At 61.6% G+C, this 20310-nt stretch overlaps 1 protein-coding gene across 8 annotated transcripts in view; it reads right to left on the minus strand.

Annotated features, from left to right (window-relative positions):
- Positions 1–7193: 7193 nt before the first annotated feature.
- Positions 7194–20310, minus strand: part of PPP6R3 (protein phosphatase 6, regulatory subunit 3) — a 97377-nt gene continuing 84260 nt past the window's right edge. For 4 of the 8 annotated variants that reach the window (XM_012725402.1, XM_012725401.1, XM_012725400.1 and 1 more), the window contains 7 exons: positions 18561–18682; positions 16242–16395; positions 15204–15310; positions 14303–14453; positions 10795–10812; positions 10441–10560; positions 7194–8614 (listed from right to left, as the gene is read on the minus strand). In XM_012725402.1, coding sequence (XP_012580856.1) covers positions 8563–8614; positions 10441–10560; positions 10795–10812; positions 14303–14453; positions 15204–15310; positions 16242–16395; positions 18561–18682 — 724 coding nt within the window. In that variant the 3' untranslated portion in view covers positions 7194–8562. Of the gene's footprint in view, positions 8615–10440; positions 10561–10794; positions 10947–14302; positions 14454–15203; positions 15311–16241; positions 16396–18560; positions 18683–20310 lie in introns of those variants that run through there. The other 4 variants (XM_004682561.2, XM_004682560.2, XM_004682559.2 and 1 more) reach the window with 2 other exon arrangements.

Below are 20310 nucleotides of genomic sequence, written 5' to 3' on the forward strand. Positions count from 1 at the left end.
GGTGGGGGGCGCGGACGCTGGTGGGGGGCGCCGGCAGGTGCGTGTGTCTGCAGGGGTGCTCCGGGCGCGCCAGGGCCCCTGGGCCTGCACCTTCCGCCTGGACTCTGCTTCTGGGGGGCGGGGCGGGGTGCTCGACCCCCCCAGGGCCCTGCGCCCAGCCTCGCAGCTCTGCCCGCCTCTCGGCCTCGGCCGTGCAGATCTAGCTGGCAAATCGAATTTGACTTATTAGGTTATTTCTGCCCTTTTAAGAAAAGCGTCACCACGCCTGGCAGCTTTCCTAATTGAATAACATTTGGGAAATGAACTTTACTTTAAAAATAATCCCCCAGCCACTGCGAAGCGGCCGCTGTCTGCGCTGCCTTCCTGGCTCACTGGCCCCTCCGGACCCGCGCTGACCCCACCACACACACAGCCTCCGGGTAGGAGTTCAGGGAGCCCCCCCCCCCGAGGCACGTCCCCTGCCCCTCTGGCTGGCAACGGTCACCCCAGCATTGGCCCAGACCCAGCTCCCTGCCAGAGGCTCACCCTGAGCCCCGTTCCCAGGCCAGCCCCAACTGGCTACGGCCCACGCGCCCCTCCTGGTCCGGGGACAGCGCCGGACCCCCCTGCTGTCCGCGGGCCTCGCCCAGCGGTCCTGGGTCCCACACGGAAGCCTCCTTACGTCAAACCGCGACAGCCAGGACACTGGCTGGGCTCCTGCAGCGGGGGGCCCTGCTCCCCACCTTGCGCTCTGCCTTCGGGCAGGCTGGCTGGGGGGCGCTGTCCCAGGCGGGGTCAGGACGGGCCCCGCCCTGTGGTTGCGCCAGGGGTGCTGGCACCTTCCTGGGCACAGTCCTGCCTCCTGAGGAGGCCCCGAAATCAGTGTGGGGACGAGCCCGTGCCTCGTGACAGCCACGCTTAACGCTCACGCCAGCCGGCGTCTGTCCTCGAGGCGAAGACTCTGGGGCTGCGGGACAGAACAGGCCTGCGGCCGAGCGGGGCGCTCCCACCCGCGCCCCGCCTTTGCGGCCTGTTCCTCCCGGGTGATGCCCTTCCGAGGGCTGGTGCTGGGCCAAGACCGACCCCAGTGGCCTGTGTGGTCGTCTCGGGCTCAAACAACACACCGCAGCCGGGCAGGCCGAGCTGGAGGTGCGGGGCCTCCCCTGAGCTCTGGCCCCTCCGCTGTCCCGCCCCCCTGGACCGCTGTGCGCGGAGGGAAACCCGGGCTGGGGCCTCGGCCCAGTCTCCCCGCAGGCTCTGTCCACACCGCCGCGGAGGGCAGGTGCGGCCCTGACGGTGGGAACGGGCTCTGGGGGGGTGCGCTGGAGGGGCGCTGGAAGGCGGCCCCCACAGGCTGAGGGCCCACTCAAGCCTGCCGGGGTCCCAGCAGCGCCCCCCAGGACGCCCTCCGTGCGCTCTGACTGCGGAGGGGACGAGGGGCAGCGCTCGCCTCTGCTCAACCAGGAGAAAGGCCGCGGCCCGGCCCGCCTGACTCCCCGGTGTGGGTGACTTGGCCCTGACGTCCGTGAGGGCGGGCTGCTGGGTGCGGCTGCAGACAGGGCCCTCGGCCAGCAGCGGGCTTCGGGCTCTTTGGGGGTGTCTGTTTTGTGGGGCTCACCTCCCCCTGGAGAGCGCCTCCGGGCGCCAGGCCAGACTGAGCTGCCCCCCCCTTTCATCTTTACCCCTTCGCTGGCCTCTGGCCAACCGCTTTGATTTGGGAAATCGCTTTCCTGGTTGAACTTGTTAGAGGCAAATGGAAACTTATATTGGAATTTGCTTTGGCGTCATCTCACGAGATTTGAGTTTCATTTGAAGCTATTCAAAACACATTTAGGAATATTTGCATCAGAATTAAGAATGTGAGCTGAGAACATTCTAGAGAACTGACCCTTCCAAGGCACAGCCAGCTCCCGGGGCCGAGGGAGGTTCATCCCCGCACTGGGGCTCAGGACACCCAGGGGCCAGGTGCCCAGGGCCACGCCCCAGGCCTCACCACCTCGTGCCGGGCCCCAGGGGACGCAGTCCGGGGGCTGGCGGAAGCCTCTGGCCCCACGGGGCCCAGGCCCTGCCCCGCTGCACAGGGGGCGGAGGGCTCTTCCTGCCGCCTCATTCACGCTCTGGGCAGGACTTAGCCCCGAGAAAGGCACAGAAGTGTCAAATGAAAGCACAGCCTTCACTGGGGGTCTCCAGCCTGCCAGTCAGGGAGCCCTGACCCGGGAGCCTGCGGTCTGCCGGGCTGTAGCGGGGTGCGCCAGCCAGAGGGTGCCGCTGAGCCAGCATGAGGCCCTTCAATGGTCCACGTTCCGCCCTTGGTTCTGCCGGGTGGCGCCCTGGGCCGGTCCCGGTCCTGGGCCGGTCCCGGTCCCGAGAGCGCCCAGGCCGGGAGAGCCGCTTTCCTTCTGCTGCGGTGACAGCCCGCACCGACCCTCTCCAGCATTCTGTGCGCTCTGTTCGGAGGCCTCAGGCGCTTGCGTGGTGGGCAGCCGCCACCACCGTCCAGCTCCAGGGTGCTTTTTATCCCAGAAACTCTGTCCTATTGAACACTAGCCCCCCTCCGCCCTCCCTGAGACCCCACATCCCGATTTCTATGAACCCGAGTCCTCACACGAGCGGAAGCAGACACATTGTCCTTGGTGTGGACATCTCACTCGGCTCAGAGTCCTCGGGTCTCCTCCATGTTGAAGCAGGTGTGACACCGCCCCTCCTCTTCGGGGCTGAGTAGTATTCCAGCGCGTGCTTCAGCATCTCCCCTATCTGTTCACCCACAGACCGGCGCTACATGGCTTCCGCCTCTTGGCTGCCGTAAACGGGGGGTTGCCGATGCCGCTTCACACCTCTGCTCTCCGTTCTTGAGTTTACATGCAGATGTGAGCTCCTGGGCCACATGCTAGATGCTCCTAATGGCTTGAGGAGCCTCTGTATTGTTCTGTGCGCTCCCACCCCCGAGCGCAGCGGGCGGACGTCTCCCTGCCCTCGTCGCAGTCAGCGCGTCCCCCTCCTCCAGGGTTTTGAGCGCGGCCGACCTAACGGGTGTGCAGCGGGGTCTGGCTGTGGTTTGGGATTTCATCTCCGAGGAGTGGTGTGCAGCATCTTCTCACGAGCTAATCAGTCGTGTGTGTTCTCTGGAGAGGTCTGCTCAGGGCCCTGCTGTTCTTCATCCGGTTTGGGGTCTGTTGTTGACTTGATCTCTGTTTATGACCAGTAGCGCGCCGTGTGTCTCCCCATCTGTTTCTCCATTCATTTGGACATTTGGGCTCTTCCTGCCTTTTAGCAATTATGAACGCTGGTTTTTCCGTGTGTGCGCGTGTGACCCAGGGGGTGGCCGAGCAGGACATCAGCCGGGTGCTGATGTGAGGTCCACTGGGGGCAGCCAGGTGCCCAGACTGGGACCTGCTCTTCCGGGCAGCCAGGGTATTGGCTCATGGGGGCAGTTGGTCAGTGGTGTCTTGCGCCCCGAGTGCCCAGACATGGCAGCTGGGGTCTCCCCCTGGAGGACCCCACCTTTGCCACTCCCTCCCCAGTCTCACCCTTGCACTGTGGGGAGCCGGCTAGCTGTGCCAACTCAGGTCTGGCTGTACCCTACGCCAAAGCTCTGAGCGGGGCTCACACCCCAGCGCCCCAGCTTTTCTAGGTCTTGCTTTGGCCTCAGAGCCCCGCAACCTGGTTTTTGGGGCCCACTCAGCCCAGAGCCTTGGACTCCCAGCCCCCTGCAGCTTGCTTTGTGGGGCCCAGGGCTGTGCCACCCTCCTCCCTTTCCCTCAAGACCCCTTGCAGAGCCAGGGCCTCAGCCCTACGACTCGGGTGCAGAGGCCCTGGGGACCTGGCGGGGGGCGTGGTGAGGACAGGCTGCAGGAGACGCCCGCAGCCCCTGCCAGTGTAGGCTGGACACCAGGAAGGCGTGGCCCGCCCTCAGCCCCTGCCCAGGGTGAGTCGGCCTGGGGTCCCTGGGGAGATGCCCCTCAGGCCATTCCGACAGCACGAGCCCCGAGCCCCGGGCAGGTGTGCCAGGCGCCAGCCCTCCCCCAGGCCTTGTCTGCAGAGCTGACCCCCAATATGTTCCAGCAGTGAGGCTGAGCGAGCGGCTTGTTCTGGGGCGCAGCGTCCCTGTGGGAAGCCCAGGAAGCTCCTGTCATGTTCGTCTGCTCGCTGTAAGCTGACTGGACCTCGAAATGTCACCCTGCGGCACAGACAGATCAGGAGGCGGCGAGGAGCTGTCTGCATCGGCAAGCCTCCTGCTCCGGGACCCCAGGAGGGGCCAGCCAGGAAGGGGGAGGAAGGGGGCCCCAGGAGGAAGGAGACCCCAGAGGAGAAGCCCCTGGCAGGGCCCTCCACTGGGGTGGCCCTCGGGCAGCGCCCCCATGCTGTCAGCACCAGAAGTGTGGCCTTTCGGTCACAGAGCAGGAGGCTGGCTGAGGCCCTGCGGCGACCCAGGCCCAGCCGGGGGAGTGGGTGGCCTGGCCGGCGCTGCTACTTCTGGGGAGGGACGCGAGGACCGTCCTTGGGGCTCTTCCGCAGCAGCCCCTTGGCAGACTGACGACCTGCTGTGCGTTCACGCACGGTGCTGGGCTGGGCTCAAAACCACCTTGTTTTTGACTTTTTCTCACTTGTACTCCGGCCCTTGGCGTGTGGTCTCTGGAGGCGGGCCCGGGCCTCCGAAGCCCATGCGGCCGGGTGCACGTGAGGCCCGGGAGTGCCAGTCGCCCACCCTTCTTCGTGGGTGAGGCCCCCGGAGGCTGCTGCGGGCCTGGCTACCGGGGCAGGGCGCTGGCTGAGCGGGGGTGGGGAGGTGGGGGAGGGGGGGCGTGGGTCCTCCGTCTTCTGCAGTGGCAGACACTGGCACCCTGTGAGCCCGGGGCCACCGGCCTCGTCTGCCTCCTTCCAGCTGGAGCCCCAGTGTCATCCTGGAGGGATCGGCAGGTCCCCGGGGCCCAGGCTGGGGGCCGCATGGGGCCCCTTTGCGCAACCCCCAATGGGCTGCGTGTGGGGCTGATCTCACATCACCGCCTCCCACTCCCGCTGCGCACGACGGCCCTGGCCCAGGTCAGCGGAGAAACCAAACCAGCGCCAAGTAACCGTGGACCGAGCCGCGTGACTGTCATTGCGTTGTTTCCGCGCCCCTGGCTTTATCCTCCGGCTGCGGCGTGTCTGACAGCCAGAGAGGTCACGACCGCTTCGGAGCTGACGCGGCCTGAGCCGCAGCTGCGGGGGCCGCCGCCTGGAGCCCCATCGGGCACCGCCGCTCTCGCCCGCCGCCCAGCGGCCTGGCGTTCGGGGACCTGAGACGGCAGTGAGGCCCTGAGGGGAGCTTGGGCGTGGCCGCGGGGCAGCAGAGACAGCTGGACGCTCAGGGCCTCTGAGCGTGCCCCAGAGAGGCAGGTAGAGTGTGCGTCTTGCAGAAACTCGAACCAAGTCGCACTTGGACGCTGCCAGGTGCCAGGAAGGCCCCCTCCACTGTCCCTCACCCGGCCCTGCCAGGAGCCTGCGGGCGCTGAGACGCCCCAGCCAGAGGCACAGCCCGCGGCAGTCCCTCTGGAGGTGCGCACAGCGAGTGGTTCCAAGTGCCCTCTCACCAACGGGCAGGGCTGGGTGCCTCCCGAACTGCACCCCCAGCGGTCACCCCTGCCTGGTCACAGGCAGTGCTGGACCAACGCCGGCCTTGTGTCGGGGAAGGCCAGCAGCGGATGTCCATCCCCACGGGGCTGGGCATTAGGAAGACGCGGGCGCCTGCTCCACGCCGCACTTCCCCTTCAGAAACCCAGCGCCTCCTCGTGCCCAGCCGCCCTCCGTCCCCCAGGGGCAGCTGGCTCTGGTTTCTGGCTGGTGCCCCCTCGGCTAGGCCCTGCGGCCCGACAGGCCGTCATTTCCTGGGTGAGGACCGGCTCAAGTCATTCTCTTTGTGACGACCTGTTCATCTCCCGCTCCGCTGGGTCTTCCTTCTTACGTCTGTGTTTTTCTGGCCATGGCCTTTGGCCGGGACGCAGGCGTTTCTTCCCTGGCCGCCATGGCCCACTCACTAGGAAGAGCAGCAGAATTCGGTTTTTCCAGCAGCCCGACGCCCTCTGGCACCTGGGCCTCCTAGGGATACGTCGCCTGCCGCGCGTCTCTCAGGCTCTGTGTTCTCGCCCGTCCACACAGGCGCTGGGAGGCCTCTCCCGAGTGACCGGACGTGTCCCCCGGACCGTGGCCAGGAGTCAGACAGGCGGCAGCGACCCGTGGGGCCGAGGGAGGCAGTGGTGAGCACAACGAAGCGTTCACGTGCCGTTTCCCATCTGGCGGGACAGGGGAGCTGGGTGCCCCCTTTCCCACTGGCTGAGGGGGTGTGAGCACAGGCCTGGCCACAGCCCACGCCCTTGCTAAGCAGACTGGCCAGCGGGTGGCCGCAGACTCCAGGTGGAGAGACCAGCGGCGAGAGACCTGGCGACCAACCGGCCTGTGGGTGACAGACGCCCAACAGGTGCACGGAGTGGCCGCGCGTGGGACAAAGAACCCCCAGTGCTGCGGCGGCCACGGGCTGGGGAGGCTCTGCCCGTGCCGAGCTGAGCGCAGCCCCCAGCCAAGGAGAAGCCGGCACTGACCCCCAGCCCCACCCGAGCGCGTGCACAGGTCTTGCTTCCACAGAGCCGCCGGAAGCCAGGACCCCTGAAAAACCAACGGTGCTCGCGCATCCGGCCCACACTGGCTGCGAAGGACCAGCGACAGCAGAGACATCTAGAAACAAAGAGCCAGGCTTTATTTGCTGTCATCTTTAACACAGGTATTGTATTCTAGACATCTGTTAGTCTCACGATCCAGTATGGCCAACACAGAGCTCGCAGCAGAAACGGAGGAGGGCCGCGCCGGGCCGGCGGAGCTGCCCGCGGACTCGGTGCGTCCCCCCGCGGTCCTCTCCCTGCCAGGTGACACGAGCAAAGCGGAAACGACCCCAAGGGAAACCCCCGGAAGCTCTTCCAGTGGCAGCGGATGGCGCGCGGCCGGCGCCACCTCGGTGGCACGGAGAGGCTGAGCGAGCCCCCGGGCGGGACAGTGGCACTGGGGCACAGGGCCAGGCGTGCTGGACATGGGGGCGCCCGGGGGCTCGCAGCGTGAGGCGCAGGGCAGGGCGCGGCCGTCCCTCCGGGGGAGCTCGCCGCGGCAGGCTCCGGGTGGCAGCCGGCCCTGATGGACGCCAGGCTCTGGGCATCTCCAGCGCTCACAGCGGAGACGTGAGGGAGAAAGAAGGCGCCAGACGTCTGATTTTTATTTCCGTGTGCAATGTATGTTTAGGCACGCTGCTTGGGATGCGGTTTCTAAAAAATTCGTTGGCCATTTTTTCAGAATATCCTTTTGGTTTTAAATACTGGTCAGGAAAAACAAATGATGTAAAAATACGTGAATAGCTTTCTATTACAGAAATGAAAAACTGATTTGCATCTAAAAGTGCAAGAGGTGAAGTAATTTAACCCTTTCACCAGACGATATGGCAATATACAATATATTGCTTCAGCTGTTTGAGAAGGCTGTGACATAGAAAATTATAAATTACATTGAATTAGTATCCATAATCACTATATATATACACAAACCAGTCCTAAAAAAACACACTGGCTGAGATCTGAGGGCGCCCTCACGCACTCGGGGCGGCTGCGCGGGGCCCGCCGGGACCGAGCAGCCCCGCCGGCTGGCAGCCTGAGCCGTGCCAGCTGGCCCGCCGGTGTGTGAGACACGCGACTGCTCTGAAATGTTCATTGGTGATGCTTGTTGTCAGGGACATTTTGGTGAATGGGTTAAAAAGGCAGATGAGCCACCAAAACAAAACGAAAACGAAAACGAAAAACAAACAAAAAAACCCAAACCACAAGCCATGTACACTCCAATACCCTAGTGTTTCACCTGCAGAAGAATCATGTCAAGCAAACGAGACTTTTAACAGAACATATGGCTTTACAATAACATCAATTTATCAGCTAAGTTGTAGCAATAAATACTTAATCTCTACCAATAGACTTACGTTTTTGATCCGTTTTAAACAATACAGAAAACAGGTACCAATCAAAAACGGGTTATAAAAAGAACACCGAATACTTCCGATTCAAAATCACGTCTGTCAGCCAGAGCAGCAAACAGCACTGAGGGCACCCAGCCCCTCAACTCCTTGCCAGCCTGGAGGAAAAATGAATTCCGAATTTTGTACAAGGTGGAAAATGTAGGAAAACTGCCTAATACTTTGGTCACACTAATAATCGTCAAATAGTTATGTCTCAAATACAATAGATCTGTGTATCACTTTTATAAAACTATTCTTACAGCCATTTGAACTATAGTATTACCACTATTCATCATTGCGCGGGCGGCAAGGTCTTATTTCACAGGCCGCCCATTATTTAGAACAATACAATATAAACATACGCAAAAATTCTTGGTATTTGTCAATGTGCAATATTTTTACACTCTGAATCTCTCTGTACAACGTCTTAGGATCTAGAAGATGAAGGTTGCTGGTCCTGATCCCCTGCAGAGTGGGTGCAGCGGTGGCGGTGTGGCGGCAGGGAGCCCCAGAGCCCCCGTGGCGGCGTCTGCAGTCCTCGGTCAGCAGCGCGTCGCTCATCATACGGGGCCGTTGACCGCCGTGTCGCCCGGCAGGCTGGGCTGGTCAGTCCTAGGGAGCAAGACACGGGGCTCTGAGGCGCAGGCAGAGGCGGGCGGGCGAGCGAGCCAGCCGCGGGGCAGGGAGCGCCTCTGCCCGAGGTCTGGGATGAGCTTAGGGTGCTCGGCACTGGGCTGACGGAAAGCGACGGCAGGAGCGTGGTGTGGTGGCCGAGGCTGCGCCAGGGAGGCTGCAGGGGCGCTGGCAGGCTCCAGGTGGGCCGCGGAGCTATCCGCACCTATCTATCCCAGATACTGAGAGCCACAAAAAATTCACTGGAAAAATGGAGCCTGCCACTGGGGAAGGAAAACAAAAGGCCAAGTTGGGGGAGGGGGGGCGACTGCTGGCAACAGGGGCTTCTGGCAGAGGCTGGACCAGGGGGCTGCTCCTGGGGCAACTCCCTGACAAGGGAGAAGCTGAGGCTGGAATGTGCACTTCATGTCATGCTGCTCAGTGGATGAGAGAAGCCCGTCGGGAACACAAGCAGGAAGGCCCGAACTGCGCCCCACCAGCAGACCTGGGTGGCGAGTAGGCGCCAGGCTGACACAGGGAGTGGCAGGCGGCGGGCGCAGCAGCGTGGGGCGGCCCAGGGACCCCGCCGGCCTGACCACACTCAACATCGGTGCTCGGACACCGGCCAGCAAGACCCAGCAAGTCTGCTCGGCGCACCGCTCTCCTACGGCTGATGCGCGTGACGGACTCTCGGTGTCCCAGACGTGGGCCCGAGAGTTCTGGACCCGACACAGCGGGCGGCGTGGCTGCCTTCACCTATAAACTCTGACCTGAAGTCAATTCCTCAATCTCCCTCACTGTTTTCTCCCCCGTGAACGGGGGCCAGTGACCCCAGGAGGGTTAGCAGGTCGGCGTGGGATGACAGACCGCACACGGCGGAAACGCAGGGAAACGACCCGAGGGCAGTGGCGCGGCTCCCTGGGGACCAGGCCCCGGCTGCGGAGCCGCGGGAGCCGGCACCGGGAGCCCAGCGAGGCTAGCCCTGCGGCGGCTTCCTTCTGGACAAGGCATCTGAGAACCCAGTAGAGGCCAGCCGCCAGACAGCCGAGAGCTCAGAGACCGGCCCGCCACCTCACGCAGCAAACCCCATTCTGGCCTCAACCGGCAGGAAGGGGGAGGGCAGCGAGGTCAGGTGCTGTGTGCTGGAACAGACCTGACCAGCGGGCCGAGCGCGCCCCCTGCCAGCCCCGGCGAGGCCTCAGGCGCAGAGGGAAGCGCAGGCCGAAGGGTCTGTCCCTGGTGCCCCACTTCGCCCCCTACGGAAGGGGCATACACACGTCGACGCAGTTCAATGGATATTAGACGAGCTGAGCAAAGGTCCCGTCGTCCAAGGCGGGACCTCACCTCCTGTCGTCAGCCCGCAGAGGGTGAGGGTGGCCTGCGCTCCACCTGCTGGCCTATCCCTCAGACTACCGGCTCAGTCTAGGGAAAAGCTGAAAGACACCACCACATGCAAACCACCCAGCCCTGGCAGCAGAATCTGCAGCCAAGGTAAAGACACTGAGAAATCAAAACCAATCGGGGATCAAGTGAGTGGTGAGACTACCCAGCCACGTGTCTGAAGCGCCAGCTCCTTACGCCGCAGGGCTGGCCGTCGGCCTCAGGCCTCATGAAAGAGGAAGGCCAGGAAGCTCAGCAGCCAGAAAACCCTGCGTTCCCAGGATTCTTAGAGACGTAGACGGCAGCACGTCCCAAAGCCAGGGGAGGAGAGAACTGTCACTTCTGAGTTATCCGGCACCCCCACCCCCAGAGGCCGACTTCCCTCCCAGCTCCCAGGAGACAACAGGCACTGGGGGGGGGGGGTGTCCCGGGAAGTGGGGTGTTACCTCTGCTCTGGACTACTGCTGGGGGGCCGGGGGGCCGCGGGCTTTGCCTCCGCCGTCTCGGGGCTCTCCTCCACATCTTTACAAGCAGCATCTTGAGAGGTAGACAGTTTTCCTTCCTCACTGCAGTAAAGAGGGGGACGGGGCGTGAGACCCCAGCGCCGGGGCCGGGCGGGGGCGAGGGCACGTGCAGATGGTTCGGACATCATGGCGCCATGGAGTGGAGGCCCTGGGTGCGCATGCTCGGGGGGGTGGGGGGCACAGGGGCCACGGACGGCACACGGGAGGCACACACGGCGGGAGCGAGGGGCGGTGTGACGCGCTGTCTGGTGAGGGGCGGCCCCGGCCCGTACATACCGATAGGATTTCAACACTCTGAAGCCAAGTGTGCAAAACAGAAAAAGAAATGTACAAGAGTTTCAGAATACTCCTATAAATGAGGAATTTGGGGAATAACATGTCCACGACTGCAGAGCGGAACTGCAGACCCGGTGGGGTGTCACACGGACCTGTTTGGAGGAATGAGTCTTTAGTGAGAGCATCTCGCTTGCGGGCTGAGCCCCCATTTAAACAGCCAGCAGGACAGACCCACCAGCTGGATCGTGTGGGAGGGCCCCACAGCCTGAGCTGGGCCGGACTTCCCAGGCTGCCCTCCAGCAACACGTGAGAACCACAGACACCACGGAGGAGGAGTCCGGCCGGACCCTGAAGGCAGAGGGTGCGACACCCGGGACCCGCAAGGCCGCTGCCTCTCCCGCTGGCTGAGCTGGGAGACAAGGCGACACGCCCCTCGGCGGCCGCAGAGCTGGAGACGGTGGTGCCCAGCCTTCCGCTTTCACGCCGGCCCTCTGGCTCGGCAAGGCGGTGGTGCTTCACCCTGAGCGCTGCACTGACCTGGACTTGTGATAGAACACTGACTTTAAGATGGCCTCAGATGGCACTGGGGCGATTTCTAAGCAGGAAATGCACTGACCTCTGAAACAGTGCGGGCCAGCGGCCACTCACTGCTCCAGGTGTCCACTGTGCTCTGTGTCCCGGCACACAGGCCTGGGCACACCCAGATCTCCTGCACCGATGGCCCATGCTCGCTGCCAGGGCAGGGCCTACGGTCAGCTCCCCAGCCCCCTGGCTTCTCGGGGACAGCGCCAGCCGTCTCCCACCCCACAGCCCCAGGGACAGCCTGCCGCTCCTCAGGGCCCACGTCCAGGAGCTGAAATAAAGGGCGTCATCTGACCCCGCCGCCCTCTGGACCCAACCCGGTCTCCACCCCAATACTCAGCGCTCCCCTTTCCAGCCCAGGGGTCTCGCAGGAGGTGCCGGGTAACGAATGCGTTCTGAGTACCCTTCTGCCCATCTGGCTGCTCTGCTGTAAGCTGACTCTTCTGCCCATTTCAATTCAGATTTCCTGTCTTTTCCTGGGCTACAGGAATCCCTGAACACTAACCTTAGTCCTGCCGTGTTGAGACATCACACCTGCGCATCTGCAGCCAGTCCCTATTCGGCCACAGTGCTTGTCACCCAGAAACGACCCGGCTCTATGCTGCAGGGGTTCGGTTTAGTTCCTGAAGGTTTTTAAGTTTCGTTTTAAAAAAGCTGCCCTTTCCTGTGACCAGGTCAGGAAGCCCGGCCACATGGTGGCCCCCCCCGACCCCTTCCTCAGCCTGCGAGCGCGCTGGGAACTGCGGTCCTCCCCACAGGGCCTGGCCACCGCGCTGCCCCCAGCCGCCAGTCCCGAGGTCTCGCCCGAGAGCCGGGTGCCTCCTGTGGCCTCTCGCATGTTCACGGTTTCACACCGGCTCTGGGGCAGGGCCGAGGGCGGGCCTCTGCTGTGACCTCCCTTCTGGCTTCCTCGGCGACTTACGAAGCTTCATTTTTCATATCAATTGTACAGCATGTTTCTCAGGTGCCTTTTGTGAAGTGTGGCAGGCCGGCCTGAAGGCGAAGGTGAACGGGGCAGGCGTCTGTCTCGGCGCTGCCCACGGCGCAGGAGTGGCCCTGCGGGCAGCTCTCCGTGGCTGTTCCTGCCAGCGCTTTCAAACTCTGGGGTCTCGGAACGACAGTCACGAAGAGCCTGCTGCTTGGTCTCTCCTGAGCCCCGTACCTGGCCTCGTGGCGGACTCAAGCCCGCAGCCCCGCAGCCGTGCTGCCCTCCCTGGCTGACGTGGCAGAGAGATGGGCACCACGGCTGGTGCGATGCGTGCAGCGCTCCCCTCTGCACTGACCCCCACCCGGCGTGACACAGCCAGCACCTCTGCCAGGCGATGCGAGCGCACCCTCAAGAAGGGAGGTTTCTGCCGCTGTATCCTGGTCGGGCGTGCGCCACGCCGGGAGACCCCCATGCCGGCTCTGCTCAGAGTCTGAGTCACGCGCAGGGGCGGGCCTTCATCTGTTTCCCTCCAGCTAATGGCTTGTTTCCTTTGCCCACTAAAAAAATTACTGCTAGAGGGTCTCTTTCTTATTGATATTAGGGTCCTCCTACATCCTGGCTCCCGAATCACTCTGTGGTTGTGGCTTACTTTTTTCGCATTTGACCCTATTTCTAGAATACAAACAATTAAGTCATATTTACCAAACTTTTCCTTTATGGTTTGGCTGTCTTAAGGTTAAAACAGGTCTTCTCCAGGCTGTCCCTGGTGGCTCAGCGGATTAAAGCGCAGGACTATGAAGCTGTCTGCAGCCCCTGCAGCACAAGCCAGGGCGGTGACCACAGGGCACAGCAGACCTCTCCTGTCTCCCCACTGCTCCCTCAGCAGTGGATTTCAGTCAACTTGCCTGTTCTGCCTCCTACTCTGGTGAACTCTCTCACCCCTCTCCCCACATCTGGCCTGTACCCCAGTTCTTCTATGCAAAAAAAAGCACACCGTTACTGGTTTGCAGGATGCAACTGATTGAATGTACACCCAGTTGACGTGAGCTTTCTAGTAATTGTAAAACTGGCCCATGGATTCAACTGAATTTATCATGTATAAAACCATAATCTGCAATTAAGCAATAAGCATTTTGTTTCTTTCCAATTTCTATAGCATGTATTTTATTAAATTCACTGAAACACCAGCGAGCTAGATAAGCATTACTACTGGTCCACTGTCTGGCTTTGAGTAACTCCTCAAAGCCTCAGTGTTAAGAACGAATCTACTGCAGATTTTCAGTAGATCTTTTAAAAATCTGTTTCAAGTAGCTATTTTCCTATTCCTGGGAGGCCACGAAGAGACAAAAGCCTTTCATTTTGACCAGATGTTTTTTCTCCAGCTGCTGAAGGTCCAAACAGTTTTATCCTTTATCTGCCTGTGAATTACCTTTGGCGGTGTCGGCAATGCTGCACCGTCCCACACTCGTGTGGTGTGAGTTGGAGCCCTGGTGCGGGCTTGGCGTCAAGCCTCGCACTTCTGAGCGCGAGTCTTCGGAGCAGGAGACCAGCTTAGGATTAGTTTCTCTCCGTGACCTCCGCCTTGGAGTGGCAGATGAGCTAGTCTGCTGCGGCCCGCAAGCCAGTTTCCACAGCGCTTTCAGTTTTAACTTTGTGATTTCTATTGTGATTCCTTTTTGTTTTGAGTTTAGAAATAAGGTTAATTCCAAATATTTTTTCCCTCTCTTCATGGACTGAGACTTGTAGCCCATGAACAATTCAACTCGTATACGAATAAAGACTTGTCGGCTTTTACACTTTTGTACTGAGTCAACCAGACCCTGGCCGGTCAGTCCTGAGCACACGAGGCCTTGCGTGGCAGGCACTAGGGACCGAGCTCTCCCTGTCCTCAGTGAGTCACCGAGGCTCTCGACAGGCGCCACAGGCCTGCCGACACCTGAGGCTGCCCCACCATCCTCCCAACGGCCTGGAGTGGCCGAGCGAGCAAGCCCTGGTTACCTTTTGAAGACCGCGGTTTCTGTCTTGGCATCTACAGTGAGGCTGAGCGTCTCCTTCATGCCGCCATTCATCACTGTCTCAGTTACCTTGTCTGCACTCTCCGCATCCTCCTCTCCGTCTGAGCTGGCTTCCATGGCCACGCTGCCTGGGGCTGGAAGGACACGCAGCTGACGGCACGTGTGCAGAGCCGGCAGAGCGCCCTTCTCTACATGGGCCTTGCACGTTAGGCGCAGCCCCGCCCGCCTGCCCTGGCAGCCCCTGTGGGGGGTAAGCGAGGCCTCCCCGCCCCCGCCCCGCGGCCCTGGCACCGTGCTGTCGAAGGGCTGGCCTCCTCGCCCTGGCACACCCAACCCCGGCCGCCTGCACCCCTTCCCCCACAGGCCTCCTCCTCCCCAGCCTCCCAAGCTTCCGCTGTTGAACCAGGTCAGGGTCAGGCAGCAGCAGCGTCTCCAGTAACAGGACCCGCACAGCCCTGACCACTTCATCTGTTCGCGGAGCAAGGACACACACAGCCCCAGCCTGAAACGTGCCCAGGCACATCCGTGCCGGCGCGGCCTTTCCAAGGGACGAAGGCCTGGGTGCGGTGGGCGGGACACTGAGGCTTTGGCTTTGGTCACTCTAGTCCTGCCTCAATGTTCTTGAGTCCTGCGCAACATTCCTCCCTCTGGGCCTCAGTTTCCTTCCCGGGGCACTGACGGGACTGCATAACCTAACCCAACTCCTGGGGTCTAAACACTGTGCTTCTGGCACAGAAAGACAAAAGGCCTCATCTCCCTGTGTCCTCTGTGCTCCTGAGCTCAAGAGGTAAGAACAGCTTCGTGAAGTCGCAAGGCAAAGACAAGTGCTTAGACCCGGAAAACCAGGGCAGAGCTAAAGCCGGGCACGCCAGGCCCGCACCCACCTTCCGGCTGCACAGCGAGGGCGGGGACGCTGGGCGCCAGGGGGCCCGCGGGCTCAGTGCTGGTTTCCATTTCCACCGGGGAGTTACTTCTCAAAGCGTCTTTCGTGCTTGGAGGAGAGAGAACATGCAGAAGTTAGCAACAGGGCTTCTCTGGCTGCTTCTCGCCGACACGCTGCAGCCAGCCCAGGCCGCCGGGGCGCCAGCAGCAGCCCAAGCAGAGCAGAGGCCGCGCCAGGCAGGGCCGCTGGGGCCCGGGGGGCTTCGCTCGCCAGCAGGGCAGGTCACGAGGGTCTGCCCAGAGGCTTCCTGGCCGGCTCACACGTCGCACCCAACCTCCAGGCTCCGAGCGCTAGTTAAGGATGCCCTGTGTGCGGCGTCACACTCGCTGTCCTGGCTCCCCTTGGGCACAGCCCCGTCCCCGGAGCGGCCACACGGCTAGCCAAGAGCCTAGAGGCCGGGCGGGTTTGTGCGGGTGGAGTCAGCGTTCACCTGCATCCGAATACCTTGGGCGATGCCCCCACCAAATCTCACTGAACCCCTCAGAGCAAATTCTGGCCACTGTTGCTAAAACGTGGCCAGGCGGTGAGGGTCCCAGCTGCCCTCTGGCTTGTCTCGCGCTAACTGCCAGTCTCGAAGCTTGCGCCCCCCCGCCCCCCCGTCATCGGGACACGTCTCATCACCTGTTAGAACAGAGAACGCAACCAAGTCTTTCAAATGGGGTGTGGGGGGCCTGATCTTTCAGTAGGCAAAACAAAACAGCGCACAGCCACGCAAGCTGGCCGACGACCCCTCAAGTGCGAGGTGGCGAGGAACGAGGGGCAGGCCACCTTCGCGACAAGGACACGGCAACAGCGCCGACCGCCACGCCCCGGGCAGAGGGGGCGCACAATACGCTGCCATCTTTTAGGCATCCAGCTAACATCCGGGGCTGCCTCCCCCCCACTTTGCCCCAGACGAAGAGCACATGCTGGCCTTTCTTGTGAAAACACCATCACCGCGCCCCCCAGACACTGGAGCCGCCGAGGCGCGTGGGCTCACCTCAGGGAGGACGGGAACTCGGAGAAGGAAGCCCAGCCCGTCTCCTTAGTGGGCATCGCTTCCTCCGTGCTCCAGACGTCCGACCCCACAGAGTCCAAGGGGGCACCGTGGGTCGTCTCCATGGGAACATCAAAGTTGGCCGACCAGCTGGGTGCTGAAAGGGGGATTTCACTCAGACAGTGGATACTTTAGCAGTTTTGTGTGACACAAGGTGTCTTTCAAGAACAGACTGGCAGCAGTAAGGAAAACAGCAGGACAGGGACAGGGATCCCCACCCACCACCGTGCCGTGCCAAGCTGTCTCACTCCGCACGGCAACGCCGCCTAGTGCAGCCGCTTCCTTTAGGCCTCGGCAGCTCTGACTGAAACAGCGACAGGAGGGGAGTCTTTCACATGTGGAAGAAAACAACGTTCACGTCTTACTCTGGACAAATATACCAGGGTCATGCTAACATTGTGGAGAGAGCCGGTGAAGGGTATAAAGTCACTTCCTGCACAATTTGTGACTGTGAACCTGAAATTCTAAGCTTTATTAAAAAAAGCAGGTCGGCTCTTTAATGGCAGTCACGGCAACAGCCTCAGCGCCTCCCAAGCCGGCCCCACCTTCACGGAGGGCGGCAGCCTGGTGCGCCACAAGCAGCGGGGGGCTGCCTGGCTCGTGCTCCCCTAAGGCCAGAAGCCTCGGGATCGCAGCCATGGATGTCCTCTGGGAGCCTCGGGAGATGGGCAGAGCTGGGGACTCAGCTGGCCTCCTGGGGCCCACCCGCCTCCGTCCCAGGAGGTACAGCAGCAGGGGCCGGGCCATCTCACCAGCAACTCCCACCTAATGGCGTCTCTGGAGAAAGCCCAAGCTGGGGAGAAGAGGGGGCCGAGCCCCAACCCCACGGGGACCGAAGCCCCCGGACCTGGCACCCTTTGGTCTTGTTCTGTTCTTCCAGCTGGCTGTTCATTTCTATCTTTCAAAAGATCCTTTGTAGTAAGCTGGTGGCTGTAACTGAAGTGCTTTTTGGGTTCTGTGAGCCTTGCCAAATGAATGAATCAAGCCCAAAGAGGAAGTGGGGGTCCTGGCTGACAGCCTGCCGGCCAGCTCTGCGCTGAACCCGGAGGACGTGTGCACCTGTGTGACACAGCCAGCATGGGAGACAGACGTGCCGCGACTGCACTTACAGGACCCCAGGCGGAGAGCAGCTCGGGGCCAGCAAGCGGCACAGAGGGGCTGGGGGTAGGTACTGGCTCTGCCGGAGACGCGGCCCTAGGGGCTTGTGGCCGTCACGGGGTGTGCCCTCCGCTGAGGTCTAGACAGAGCACACCCATGTCCACCGGCCCCGGGGCTCCCCCCGCCCCCCCGTGCTGAAGTTGATCCCATACCCCAAGCCCGCCACACAGACTCTCGGCTGGCCCCAGCAGCCCTCACCCTGTCTGCGGTGCAGTGCCTGCGGCTCTCCAGAGTGTTCCCTCCCCAGCGCCCCTGCCCTCGCCACGAGCAACGCCAGTGCACACGCCAGCGGTGGTAAGTCCTCGGGAGCAGCACTGCATGTTGACACCAGAATTCTCGCTTGGCCTTCGGCCTGGTCTCGGGCTGCCCTCCACGTGGACTGCGCTCCTTTGGCCCCAAGGGTCACCCTTTGGCTCCGGAGCACTAAGCATCCACAGCCCCTCGAGGCCACAGGTGCCCCTGCACATGGTGCCACAGGAGCTCGACGAGGGCGTGTCGGCGTGAGAAATGCCTGCTTCCTCCCACACAGGGCGAGCCGAGAGGGGGCGCGGGTATGCGGGCTCCCTGCCAGGTCCGAGCAGCCTGAGGGGTGTCGTCGCCGAGCCCCGGTGCTGGCTCAGCCCTGGCAGCGAGTGCGCGCAGGCCCACCTGCGGGAGGAGGCGCGACCGGCCCGAAGCCAGCTGCTGGGGAGTCCGTGGGTTCATTTACAGCTTTACTGAAACTTCTACATGCAAGCTAACAGTCTGTCTCAAAAGCTACAGATAACGCACATCTGAGTAAGGAACAGGACAAAGAGCGCTCAGCTGATAAATTCTCGGCATAAACGCCACACGCCGAGGCCCTCAGTCTTCAGGGCTTTCCGGCGCGGCCGCGCTCCAGTCCCCACCGCTCCGGTTTCTCTGCCCCCCAGCGCCTGCGACTCCTCTCCGCAGCCGGCCGCCGGGCGGGGCAGTGAGCAGAGTGCCATGGCCGCCCAGGAGCGAGGCTGCGGCAGAGGTGCGGCTGCCACGTGTCCACCCCGGGAAGGCAGCTCGGGCCCAGGGGCTGCGACGCCCATTCTCTAAGCCGGACGGGAACACAGCAAGGGCTGCGGAAGCACTTACGCTCACTCAAGTCGACCTCCATCTTGTCCTCCGCATTGGCGCTGCTGGACTCAAATAAGTCCTGTTTGGCTCCGTCTTCTTCTTCCGAGTCTGTACTTTCCTCACTGTCCGTGCTCCCCGAGCTAAGAGAAGAGAAACAGAACCCCACTATGTAGTGCTGCAGCTCAGTGCAGGCCACTCCAAAGGTCACACGGGACCACACCGGCCTGGCTGCTGGGGGACGGCGCCAGCCCCCAAAGCCTACAAGGTGACTTTCCGGGTGTCTCGCGCTGGCAGGAACTGGCCCAGGAGGCTGAGCACCTTGCCTGCTCCGTGCCACCCACATTCCTTCTTTTCTGAAGTGTCTGCGCATCTGACGTGCGTCTTAAGAACCGGCCTAGCGGTTTCCTCCCCGTCAGCTACGAGGCTCCGCACACCGACGGCACGCCCGTGAGCTCTGCAGCCACGCCTTCTCCAGAGGCGGCCGCCCTGCCATCCTGCGAGCACCGTCTTTGCAGAGTAGCAGAGTCCTTACCTAAGCCACGGCCACAGGTTTTCTAGCACAAGCTTACGCTTCACGCTCAGACCTGAGGCGCACACATGCGCGGGAAGTGGAGCAGGTGGGCTCACTCGATCCCAGACAGGTGCCCCCGGCTCCTGCCGTCGTCAAGCTACTTGCTTGGGAGACCATCCTCCTCGACGCCTCCGCGCCTCCGGCCAAGCCGCGGTCTCTGCATGACACCGACCGACTCTACCCTCATGTCTCCCTGTCTTCACTACCGGAGTCTCCATTGCAGAATCTGGCCATCAGAATGGCGACTCCTTAATTTTTCACTTTATGAAAATCATGTGGGCCATTCTGGGTCGCAGCGAACTGAGGGCCGAGGCTCTGGCTTCTCTCAGCTGTGTGGGTTTTCAGGATGAAGGTTCTGCACAACTTCTGTCAGACCCAGCCCGCATTTAACAGGTGGCTGCTGTGAAGTAATTCCAACTGCTGCTACACGATCCCGGAATAAACAATCTATTCACTGTGTATCATACAATCTTGCAAGACCCCCAGAACTGCCTCACAGTTTTGGGGGTTCCAAGAGCTGCCCTGCGTCGTCGGCCAGGCCTGTGAACTCTGCATTGTACTTGGGTTCCCAGTCCAGGTGTTGCTGATGGTGTGGCTGGACCCCACAGCGCAATGCTGGAAAGAAGTGAAAGCAGACAGCTCGCTCTTGGCGGACACCAGGCAGTCTTTCACCGCCGAGTGTGATGGCAGGCACAGATCAGTCGTGAAGTCCGAATCAAATTTAAGGAATTTCCTTCTCCTCCCAATTTGCTTAGAGCTCTTAGGATTCAGCTACATGCTTGCTGATTTGCTTGCTGAAGGCTCGGAAGGAGACCCCACGCCGGTGTTCCCGAGCGGAAGCAGCCGTTTTCCTCAGATGCCCCGTCAGTCTCGGCATCAGGGCACAGGTGAGCCCCGAGGGAGACGAGCTCTACTGCCTCCTTTTCAATTCTCTGCAGCATCTGTACACAGCTCAGTTCTCCCAGAAATGTCAGCAGGTTTCATCAGAGAAGGCCCCTGGGCCTGAGGCATTAACTTGTGGTGTGTGGGATTTTTTTTAAAAAAACATGTTTTAATGTTTTATTTAAGTAATGTTCCATATATATATTTAAGATTTACTTATTTGTGCATACAGAACTGGGTACAGGCCAGAGATGCAGGGGCGGTGAGATGATTCACCAGAGACAGAGCGGGGAGCAGAACAGGCAGATCGATGAA

The sequence above is a fragment of the Condylura cristata genome, unplaced genomic scaffold (genome assembly GCF_000260355.1).
Source record: "Condylura cristata isolate star-nosed mole 26May11 unplaced genomic scaffold, ConCri1.0 scaffold00015, whole genome shotgun sequence".
NCBI lineage: Eukaryota > Metazoa > Chordata > Mammalia > Eulipotyphla > Talpidae > Condylura > Condylura cristata.